General features: G+C 33.2%; 1 protein-coding gene across 2 annotated transcripts; it reads left to right on the top strand.

Annotated features, from left to right (window-relative positions):
* The first annotated feature begins 936 nt into the window (after window positions 1-936).
* Window positions 937-11,527, top strand: LOC111286884 (pleiotropic drug resistance protein 1-like). 2 transcript variants are annotated; one of them, XM_089757011.1, is made up of 24 exons: window positions 937-958; window positions 4,585-4,705; window positions 4,799-4,887; window positions 5,004-5,088; window positions 5,202-5,361; window positions 5,522-5,598; window positions 5,906-5,959; window positions 6,046-6,136; window positions 6,225-6,526; window positions 6,613-6,894; window positions 6,983-7,299; window positions 7,414-7,574; window positions 7,670-7,773; window positions 7,860-8,016; window positions 8,099-8,227; window positions 8,309-8,469; window positions 8,588-8,920; window positions 9,331-9,621; window positions 9,716-9,799; window positions 9,905-10,038; window positions 10,181-10,408; window positions 10,498-10,669; window positions 10,779-11,033; window positions 11,145-11,527. In XM_089757011.1, the coding sequence occupies exons 1-24, from the start codon at window positions 948-950 to the stop codon at window positions 11,409-11,411; spliced, it is 4,065 nt and encodes a 1,354-aa protein (XP_089613137.1). In that variant the 5' UTR covers window positions 937-947; the 3' UTR covers window positions 11,412-11,527. The 2 variants fall into 2 exon arrangements, with proteins under 2 accessions (XP_089613137.1, XP_089613136.1); XM_089757010.1 differs by lacking the exon at window positions 937-958 and adding an exon at window positions 3,451-4,039.
* The last annotated feature ends 275 nt before the right edge of the window (window positions 11,528-11,802 follow it).

Raw genomic sequence — 11,802 nt, 5'->3', positions numbered from 1 at the left:
TTGTCTTCTGTACTACATTATAGAATACACTGATATTAACTCATTTTCTAATTATGGCTAGTATATTTCTACCTAGTTTCTTACAGTTTTCATCTTTCATATCTGTTGCTTTAGTCAAATCATTTAATACTGGCTCATGCAATTTATTTGCAATATAAATGATATTCCATCATTAGATTCCAATTAAATAATTTGATACTGTTAATTTTATTATGAAACTTATGTCACCCTCCGTAATTGCAAATAAAATTTACTTATATATAGGGTTGCTACTATATTGATGTTTTAAAATAACCATAACTCTAACACCAATCATTGGGTCTAAAGTGACAAATATAATAACACAAAAACAATATATTGTAATAAAACTCACAGCGAATAGACAACAATTAATAATAAAAAACGCAACAAAGATAAAGCACACTAAAATTTTTGTGAAAAATTCTCTAGTGTAAAAGGAAAAATCAAGAATCACAAAAAAAATCTTTACTATCAAATATTAGGCATATAAAATTTTTTTCTAGTTAAAACTAGAGCTAAACAACAATTAGAAAAATAATTAGAGAAATTTTATTAAATAAGTGACTCAACAAATACACTCTAAATTTATTTTTAGAAAACTTCAACTTTGATTTTTATCGTTTAAAATGTAAAATACTGAATTGTTAATGTATTGACAAAATTTTAATTCAATCAAACTATGAATCAATATCCATTCAACCTTTTGATAAAGTAGTAGCTTTCTCATCTCTTTTTTTCTATTTTCTCTTTTTCTTTTTCAGGTTTCTTTTTGCTCTATTCATCGCCCCTATTTTTTTTCACGCCACTTTAAAAACAACCCTCGCATATCATTAAAAATAGAACTTTTGCGGTAAAACACCTTTGATTGGTTAACAATAAATGAGATTGGACTCCACATCAGAACATGAACCTCATGAGCCCCCGCCATGTTTAAGAGGTAACTTCAACAAGTTTACACTAATACCTATAATTTTTTTCTTTTTATCTCATGCTATGACTTTTCTTATAAAGAAATATGTATACCAAAAATTCTAAAATGTAACTTAGGATTCAAATTCCAATTCTGAAGTCGGAATCTTAAAATGCCTATGAAACAAACAGTTAATCTTAATTACTTGACCATACTCATTTTTTTCTTTTTATTTAACTAAGAATTAATTGCATTTGTCATAATAATATTGAGAAAATAAAGAGGATTATAGTCAATTATACAGTTAATTTTAATTATATATATATATATATATACTATATTTAATAAATCCAGAATTGGTTGCATAATGATTTCTTCTCACTCATGATTGTGCCTTTTACGTTTTATTATACTTAAATAAATCCTAATCATATGATTTGTATTCAAGTAGACGCTTATGTTGATCGAAAGATGTCACATTTATCGCCTAATCTTAAAGGTGTTACATTTACTTTTATAAGATTTGAAAAATATTTCTTGCTTAATATTCAGTTTTCTAGTCTGCTAATTTTTCACGTTATTATTACATGTGGGGTTGACTTTTATGATAAGTTAAATATCAATTCATTGTCAAATTTTGGAAAAGAATTTTATTTTCAACTTTATCAGTTTAGTTCTATTTCAAACTCGGATGTTGTTTCTAGATGATCAAATCGACTAGAACTCATTCAAAATATAACAAATTTTGGATTATTTTAACCTCTAAAGATTTTTTGATATAAAAAAAATTGCAGCATAAGAATAAAAAATATAAATTAAAATTTAAATCATAAATTTATTAAACGTCATATTTTAAAGATGTTTTTATGAGATAATTGAAATTCTATGTCGTTCCATAAATCTCTCTCTACTTATATTAAGATTTGGATTTAAACTAATTTTAAGATGAATTATGTTATGTGATATATAATTAATAACCAAGAAACTGAGAAAAAAAAAAAAACAATTGTCACATTTGAACATTCAACCTTACAACTTTGTGATGTGATGTACTTACTAAAAAGCAAGATACAGCGAAAAATCATAGAAGAAAAAAAAAAAAAAACCTAGATAACGGCATGTCTGATCTGAAGTAATTTTCTATCGGTTTGAAAAGTTACTTCTAAAAGAATTTTTTATCCTTTTTTTTTTTCTTCTACGTTTTCAAGTTGTCCAAAAAGTCAAGAATTTTCTTCTATTTTCCACCAAAACGTGCATAGATTTGATCCTTTTTCACCCTAAAATTCTCTGATGCTTTTAATCCGATTCCTTAAAATTACCTAGAAGTTAGTATAATTTTTTTTAAATTAATGTATGTCATAGGTCAGCAACTATGTAACCTAAACATCTAGACATAACAAAAAGATCTCCCGATAAAAATATATTGTCTAATAATAGAGATGTAATTTTATACAAATTTCATGGGAAATATTCAGTTTTTTTTTTTTTTTTAATCTCAACAAGAATGAATATAAATATTAAATTTAAAAAATAAAAATAAGAATGAGTTTAATTTTAAAATAAGCTTCTTGTATGAGGACGAAAATATAATATATCATTTGTTTTGTGCTCATATTTTATATGTATTTATATTTATTTAATAAATAAATTTTTATTAGAATTTTAAACATTGTTTTTTTTTTTTTTTTAAGTTTTGATATATTTTAAAATTGTTATTGTTTAAACTTATTTTAATATATATTTGTTGTTCGTAAATTTTATAATTTTTTTAAAATAATTATGGGTAACAAAAATTCTTAATATTTGTCTTCATAGTAATGGTCATGAATATAAATTTATAAAAAAAAAAAGAAAAAAAAAAGGAGACATTACAAAAAATCTTGAACTAGGAGAAAGAATACTTTATCTGTCTATATCCGTTTTATTATCAATAATAGATATCATGTTGGTTTTTTATGATTTGCCCTATTAAAACAAAGTTTATAAATTTTTGCCATTAATTTTTTTTAATGAAATTACAAATACAAAAAAATTATAACCATAATCAATTTACTTTCATATATAAAAAATTATTAAATACAAAATCAAAATATATAAATTAAAGAGCAAAAATATATGATTTTGGATTCTTCTAAACACAAGAAAAACATATCAACTTTTACTATTAATTTTCCACTCATTACTTTTTTTTTTACAAAGTTTTCCGGCCATTAACCAAAACAGAAGAGAAAAGGGGGTTAGAAATAGTTTGAATTGGATTAGTCTAATTAGCACGTGAAAAAGAAAAAAAAAAAAACAAATTGAAAAAGTTGACTCCAAATTTTGCTGAGGAATAAGACACGGCAAGAGTGGGAGACAAGAATCTTACAAATAAGTTACCATTCAATTTCAAAAAAGATGGCATGGAATGGATTTTGTCTGCATAAATTATTCAATCCCCACGAGCCACCATGGAAAAGGCCGCCAGAGTTGTTGCAAACAAACTTTGTATATATGGCACAAATAACCTTACTTTTCTTGCACCAGGTTTTTCCATAACCTCATAGTGGGTTTTGTCTTCTGTTCTTACAGTTTCAAAACTCTTGACATTTCTTGTCCGGGTTCAAAGACAAAGCCTGATAACAAAACAAAACAAAACCAAACTTCTTCTTTTCCTCAATTCATCAAATTCTTGAGTTTCTAGGTTTTTAACAGGAAACCCCCTTCTTTTTTTTTTTTGATTCTTTGATTTGAGCTCTGGGAGCGTGAAAGTTTTGATATTGATTTGGTAATGGAGGGTGGTGATATTTATAAAGCGAGTAGTAGTTTAAGGAGAAGTTTACGAGCAGGTAGTTCTTCGATATGGAGAAACAATGGTGTGGAAGTTTTTTCAAGGTCATCTCGAGAAGAGGATGATGAAGAAGCTTTAAAGTGGGCTGCACTTGAGAAACTACCAACTGTTGCTCGTCTCAGGAAAGGAATACTGACCAGCTCTCAAGGTGGTGCCAATGAAATCGATGTTTATGACCTTGGATGGCAAGAAAGGAGGACTTTGCTTGAGAGGTTGGTCAAAGTTGCAGAGGAAGACAATGAGAAATTCTTGTTGAAGCTCAGGAAACGCTTAGATAGGTATGAAGTTGTTATATTTTAATGTTTGGTTACCAAGAAAACAGAAATGGAAAGAAATATTTTTGGAGGGAAAGATTTGGGGTCCGTTTGAATTACGCCACACCAAAAATCTACTTCTTTTTGGGTTAATTGCATTGTGTGATGTATGTAAATAGCAACTGGTGGTGCAATTGATTGCTATATTGTAAAAATGAAAATTTTACCCATTAGCATTCAAAAAGATTTCCACTATGAATTTTAATCTCACGTTACCTTATTTTTCTGTCATCACTGTTTTTAATATTGCGAAACCAATTTTAGACAGTTAGATTATTTTGATGTAAAATGAAAATTCCGACCATCAATTTCCATTTGCATTAAAATTAAAATTTTTGTTATCAATTTTAATTTCTTCATTATAGTATTCAATTTTAATGTCATCACTACTTTAAATATTACGAACCCAATCTCTCTGCACGTCCGGACACTTTAAATAAAATTGTAGGAACTCTATTCTAGTCTTTTATTATCCGTAACAATAATCATTTGCTTTGGATTTTTTTCAGGGTTGGCATTGATCTTCCCACAATTGAAGTTAGATTCGAACATCTAAATATTGAAGCTGAAGCTTTCGTAGGAACCAGTGCTTTGCCTACAGTTCTTAATTTCACTACTGGTATATTTGAGGTAGCAACCTGGAAAATACTCGTTACTTCAAAATTGTACAGATTTTCTTTTTTAGGATTCTTTCTCACGTTTCACTTTGTATTCTGATTAAAGGGCTTGTTGAATTATATGGGTATTCTTTCTAGTAGAAAGAGAAAGCTGACCATCCTCAAAGACGCCAGTGGCATCGTTAAGCCGGGCAGGTAACATGGCGATCTCAATTCTCATCAACACCTGATTTGGATTTTTCCCTCTGAAACATAAAGTTGGGAGGCCCTGCAATTCATCACTGATTTTTCTTTTCATGTATTTATTACAGGATGACGTTGCTTTTGGGTCCTCCAAGTTCTGGAAAGACCACTCTCTTATTGGCTTTAGTTGGGAAGCTTGATCCTGCTCTCAAGGTCCTCTAGACAATTCGCTTTTCTTTCAATGCTTTCCGTTCCAGGCTTCTTGTTTTTGCATTAAGTTCTGTCTTTTCTCTTTTTTCTAATTTGGAAGTGAAATTCTTTTGCAGTGTTCGGGGACAGTGACTTACAATGGGCATGGCATGGATGAGTTTGTGCCTCAGAGAACAGCTGCCTATATCAGTCAACATGATCTTCACATAGGAGAAATGACTGTGAGGGAAACTTTGGCCTTTTCTGCAAAATGCCAAGGGGTTGGAACGCGTTATGGTAAGTTTGATTGATTTCCACACTTTCGATTTTTTCTTTTGACTTTCTTTTTTTGGTCCAAACTCCGAACATAACATATAATATATATTTTTGGAACAATCTACCTGTTTTCTTTCTTTTTATTCTTCAAAGCATGAAATTTTGTTGTTTTGGAGTACAGAGATGTTAGCAGAGTTGTCAAGAAGAGAGAAACAAGCAAACATTAAACCTGATCCTGATATTGATGTCTTCATGAAGGTAAGAATTAAGAAGCCATTGTAGTGTAAAATATGGACATCTTTTATTCCCAAGGCAGAAGGCATCTCACTTTGGATTCTGCTTCAGGTGTCCTGTAAAATTAGTTCCATATGTCGCTTGAAATCATGTTCCATGCACTCAAGCCGATTCATTAACTTGGATTTGTCTTTTCGTTCATAACAATGGGAAATAAAATGGATTGAAAATCAGAAACGGAATTCAAATTAAGATTAATTTTATTTGACTGAAATCTCCATATAGAGAATCTTGTATTCATCGTGATTTACTGTGATTTTTAAAATTGCAGGCTGCAGCAACCGAAGGTCAGGAAGCAAATGTAGTCACAGATTATATTCTAAAGGTAATGTTAGAGAAAGCTGAAGTATACTGAAAGATATTAAAGGAGCACTAAACACTTATTGAATACCGTTGCCATAAATTTTGTAGATTTTAGGACTGGATGTATGTGCAGACACTATGGTAGGAGATGAAATGTTAAGGGGCATCTCTGGAGGACAAAGGAAGCGTGTCACAACAGGTAATTCATGAAATCAATTAAACCATTAAGTCCATTACCAAAGTACGAAATTTTATATCGTGGAATGTAATTATGTCAATGCAATTAGGTGAAATGCTGGTTGGACCAGCAAAAGCACTGTTTATGGATGAGATATCTACTGGTCTGGACAGCTCTACAACTTTCCAAATTGTGAACTCCCTCAAGCAAATTGTTCACATCCTTAATGGAACCGCAGTCATCTCTCTTCTCCAGCCAGCTCCAGAGACATATGATTTGTTTGATGACATTATTCTCCTTTCTGATGGCCAAATAGTATATCAGGGTCCTCGAGAACACGTGCTGAGCTTTTTTGAATCTATGGGCTTTAGGTGTCCTGAGAGAAAAGGTGTGGCTGACTTCTTGCAAGAAGTAAGTCTTGACAGAGGTTTTGTTCCTTTCTTCATTGGGATAAAGTTGCTCTTCTATCACATTTAACTCGACTTTGTTCATTGCAGATTACATCCAGGAAAGATCAAATGCAGTATTGGGTACGTAGAGATCAACCTTACAGGTTTATCACGGCTAATGAATTTGCTGAGGCATACCAATCATCCCATGTGGGAATGAAACTTGGCAATGAACTTAGAACTCCATTTGAAAAAACGAAGAGCCACCCAGCTGCTTTAACAACTAGAAAATATGGTGTTGGAAAGCGGGAGTTGCTGGAAGCTTGCATCTCAAGGGAATATCTGCTGATGAAGAGAAACTCTTTCGTCTACATCTTCAAGTTTACGCAAGTGCGTACTAATGATATTTAATTCTTGTACCACAATTATTATGGTTCATATGACTGTGACTAACTTTTCTTTTCCTTTCTGCTACAAGCTCACAATAATGGCATTAATTACCATGACACTCTTTCTGAGGACTGAGATGAAGCGAGATTCAGTTGAAGGTGGAGGAATCTATATGGGGGCCTTGTTTTTTGGCTTGACTATGCTCATGTTCAATGGGATGGCTGAGCTTTCTATGACTATTGCTAAGCTTCCCGTCTTTTACAAGCAAAGAGACTTCCTATTTTTTCCTGCATGGGCATATGCTCTACCAACTTGGATACTCAAGATCCCAATCACATTTGTAGAAGTTTCCATATGGGTATTTCTTACCTACTATGTCATTGGATTTGATCCAAATGTTGAAAGGTGAAAAAAAGAAATGACAACAAAAATTCATGGCGAACTTGATTATTATATACATGGTTGCTTGCTTATTAGCTCTGATCCAAATTGATGTGCAAGTAATTTTGTCTGGCGCAGGTTGTTTAGACAATACCTTTTACTCGTTCTCGTTAATCAGATGGCTTCAGGATTGTTTCGTTGCATTGCAGCTATAGCTAGAAACATGATTGTTGCTAACACTTTTGGGACATTTTCTTTGCTTGTACTTTTTGCATTGGGTGGCTTTGTCCTGTCACGAGGTATGATAAGTCTTAGACACAGAACAGGAATCAAACTTTAAATGAAAATTAAACTTTAAACAGTTCTAACCATTTTACCTTGTTTAATGAGACAGAGGACATAAAGAGTTGGTGGATATGGGGTTACTGGATTTCACCTATGATGTATGGACAAAATGCAATGATGGTTAATGAGTTCCTTGGGAACCAGTGGAGACGAGTAATATTTTGAATTTGCAATGTCTATGATTCTGCTTTTATCTCCTAACAATCAGCTGATCTTTTATATTTGCTTTCATATTGAAGGTTCTTCCGAACTCAACAGAATCACTGGGCATTGAAGTTTTGAAGTCTAGGGGTTTCTTCCAAGATGCACGCTGGTATTGGATCGGAGTAGGGGGATTGATTGGATTCAATTTATTGTTCAACTTTTGTTTTACTCTAGCTCTTACCTATCTAAACTGTGAGTAGTGCTTTACCTGCTTAAACTTATGCATCTTTGGAAGGGGGGCTAATTGTTTACTATTTGTCAAATAAATATGCAGCATTTGAGAAGCCTCGGGCTGTAATATCTGATGAACCTGAAAGCATCAAACAAGCCAAAGGAGTTGGAGTTGGTGGAAGCATTCAGTTATCAAACCATGGAAGTAGCTCAAGTCATGTAACTAAATCAGGTATTATAGCTCATCTATATTTGTGTCAGTGTGTTTGTGTACAAGCCATTTTGTATAATGCTAAATCTAATTGACATGCAGAGAATCAAGATGACATTCAAAGAAGCATCTCTTCTAAGTCCTCATCTATGACTGAGGCAACTGTTGGGGCCATAGGCAACAAGAAAAAGGGAATGGTTCTTCCATTTGAGCCACATTCTATCACATTTGATGACATTATCTATTCTGTTGATATGCCACTGGTAACGTAACTTTCCATGTACAAATACCATCTATGTCCGGTGGTTGGATTGTATCTTGTTTCAGTTTAATCAGGTCCAGATATATGAGAGTTTATTTGATTGAATTGAGACTTTGTAGGAAATGAAAGAGCAAGGTGTCGCTGAAGATAGATTGGTGCTATTGAAGGGTGTTAGTGGTGCTTTCAGACCAGGTGTTCTCACGGCTCTAATGGGTGTTAGTGGTGCTGGTAAAACCACTCTGATGGATGTGCTTGCTGGCAGAAAAACTGGTGGTTATATCGATGGGAACATCACAGTTTCAGGTTTCACAAAGAGGCAAGAAACATTTGCTCGAGTATCCGGATACTGTGAGCAAAATGACATTCACTCTCCTCATGTCACTGTGTATGAATCCTTGCTCTATTCTGCTTGGCTTCGACTACCGACAGAAGTTGATGCTGAAACCAGAAAGGTTGGCATTCATGAAACCTTAAGCTGTTTCAAGTCTCTTATTCTACTTTGGCACCTGTTAGAGGTTTTTACAAAGATAAGCCAATAGAAAATTCTATCTCAAACTCCACATTCAAGTTGAGAAGTTTTGAATGTGATAAAACATCTCTTTACTTACCCCTGCATTGCCTACAGAGTAGGATGAATTTAAGAAAGTCAACAGACATATATAACTGAGTTGAAAATGAAAAGGATTCTTTTTACCAATTTTTGTCTTGTTTCAAATAAACTTTTTTATTGCATTGACCATGGAGTATATAGGTCATTTTATCTAGATTGAATTTCTGACAACAGAGTCCAACAAAATAACACATTTTCCTAATGATCACTTTGGCCTGGATTAAGTTGGTTTATTTCAATATATATTTTCAGATGTTCATCGAGGAAGTCATGGAGCTTGTTGAGCTGAATCCATTAAGGCAAGCACTAGTTGGTTTACCTGGTGTAAATGGTTTATCAACTGAGCAGCGAAAGAGGCTTACTATTGCAGTTGAGCTTGTGGCAAACCCCTCTATTATTTTCATGGATGAGCCAACTTCAGGGCTTGATGCAAGAGCTGCTGCAATTGTTATGAGAACAGTTAGGAACACAGTGGACACCGGAAGAACAGTTGTGTGTACCATCCATCAGCCAAGTATTGACATATTTGAAGCATTTGATGAGGTGAAAATTTTTTAAAAGTAACCTGAAAAAAATTTGCTGCTATTTAGTTGGTTCTTTATGTAATTGTGTAACAAAAATAGACATGCCATTGCAGCTATTCCTTCTGAAGCGTGGAGGACAAGAGATATATGTGGGGCCATTAGGACACCATTCTAAACATCTTATTAAGTATTTTGAGGTGAGATGAAATCAATGATCACAAATTAAAAAGTTAATTAACTTATTCATTTCTCAGTTCACATGAACTATATATATCTAATACTATAATGTTCATTTCCTCCAGGGAATTGAAGGAGTTAGCAAAATCAAGGATGGCTACAATCCTGCAACTTGGATGTTGGAAGTTACCACAACAGCACAAGAATTAGCTTTAGGTGTTGATTTTGCTAATATTTACAAAAACTCAGAACTGTACAGGTAATAGGCTACTCAGATTCAACATTGCAACAAAAAGTGTAAACTGATTCAAACTAATCACTTTAATTCATCATAAGATCTATACATGGCCTAGCTATCTTAGATACCTTGAATTTGCTACTTATATGTTTCATTTGTTCAGGAGAAATAAAGCTCTTATTGAAGATTTAAGCAAACCTGCTCCTGGTTCAAGGGAACTCTATTTTCCAACTCAGTACTCTCAGTCATTCTTGACTCAGTGTACAGCTTGCTTATGGAAGCAGCACTGGTCATATTGGCGCAACCCACCATATACTGCCGTCAGATTTCTTTTTACAACCGTTATAGCATTGATGTTTGGGACACTGTTCTGGGACCTTGGCTCTAAAACGTAAGCTACAACTCAAGTACAATGGTTCAAGCTTCAATGTTGGTATTTATCAGCTTCATATATCTAATTGTCACATTGTGAAATTACAGGAACAGGAGGCAAGATCTGATCAATGCAATGGGTTCAATGTATGCTGCTGTTCTTTTCCTTGGCTTCCAAAACGCCTCATCTGTGCAGCCTGTTGTGGCGGTTGAAAGGACAGTCTTTTATAGAGAAAAAGCTGCTGGCATGTATTCTGCCATGCCATATGCCATTGCCCAGGCAAGTTTTTTCTTTTTTTTTTCTTCCACATATTGAAGAGTCCAAAATGTAGAGAAAGTTGTACAAAATTTTAGTACATTATAGTTGATTTCCACTTTTGCAACTGCAGGTTGTGATCGAGATACCTTACGTTTTTATTCAATCTACTGTGTATAGCATTATAGTATATGCGATGATCGGGTTTGAATGGACTGCTGCTAAGTTCTTCTGGTATCTCTTCTTTATGTTCTTCTCCTTACTCTACTTCACCTTCTATGGCATGATGGCTGTGGCTGTCACACCAAACTACCACATTGCATCCATAGTTTCCTCAGCATTCTATGCATTATGGAATGCCTTTTCAGGATTCATCATCCCACGACCTGTAAGCACTGCTTTCACATAACTTTTTCTTTTCAAGTTCTTGATATATATCTTTAGCATACACTTCCTGAGGACTGACATTCTTCTCGCTTTCCAACTTGTTGAATTGCAGAGTATTCCTATATGGTGGAGATGGTACTATTGGATTTGTCCAGTAGCTTGGACCTTTTATGGATTGGTTGTTTCACAATTCGGAGACATACAAACCCCCCTTCTGGATGGCGACAGCGAAGAGACAGTTGAACAATTCTTGAGAAATTATTATGACTTCAAACATGATTTTCTGGGAGTAGTTGCAGCTGTAATTCTTGGTTTCGCTGTACTCTTTGGAGCAATCTTTACAGTGTCCATAAAGGCGTTCAATTTCCAAAGACGCTAGAATGTTTGGTTTGATACTTAATGTAGAGGGTTAAAAGGATCCATCTTTGTAATGTCAAAATGTTCCTTTATGTTTTTTTATTACCATATTAAATCTATGACATTTGAATTCTTATACATTTATTTCAAGATACAAATTCTTTCATTGTAATTGAAGATTTTGTTGTATGTAAAGTAACTATGAATCAATGAATAAAACTCTTCTTTCATATTTACAAAAATCTACAATTTCCGGTACCAAAGTCCATTTTTTCTTCAATTCTGTATTTGAAAATCTGAACACATACACTTGAAATTGGAATGCTTTGCACGTATAAATTCTTGGATACAAAATCAAATGATTTGGCGAAAGGGAAATGAAAAGCCAAACTAATTAAATATAGTGCATGGTG

The sequence above is a fragment of the Durio zibethinus genome, chromosome 28 (assembly GCF_047325235.1).
Source record: "Durio zibethinus cultivar Kanyao isolate XHJ-2024 chromosome 28, ASM4732523v1, whole genome shotgun sequence".
In the NCBI taxonomy this organism is placed as follows: domain Eukaryota; kingdom Viridiplantae; phylum Streptophyta; class Magnoliopsida; order Malvales; family Malvaceae; genus Durio; species Durio zibethinus.
Note: the sequence above shows the minus strand (reverse complement) of the source record. Positions and strands in the feature narration are given on the sequence as shown.

What these genes read in the sequence shown, in the direction of transcription:
- LOC111286884 (XM_089757010.1), top strand. Translation starts at nt 3,702, where the DNA reads ATGGAGGGTGGTGATATTTATAAAGCGAGTAGTAGTTTAAGGAGAAGT. An exon ending in TGGCTTTGTCCTGTCACGAG is followed by an intron (nt 7,575 to 7,669) that starts GTATGATAAGTC and finishes TTAATGAGACAG; the next exon opens with AGGACATAAAGAGTTGGTGG. An exon ending in AGCTCTTACCTATCTAAACT is followed by an intron (nt 8,017 to 8,098) that starts GTGAGTAGTGCT and finishes ATAAATATGCAG; the next exon opens with CATTTGAGAAGCCTCGGGCT.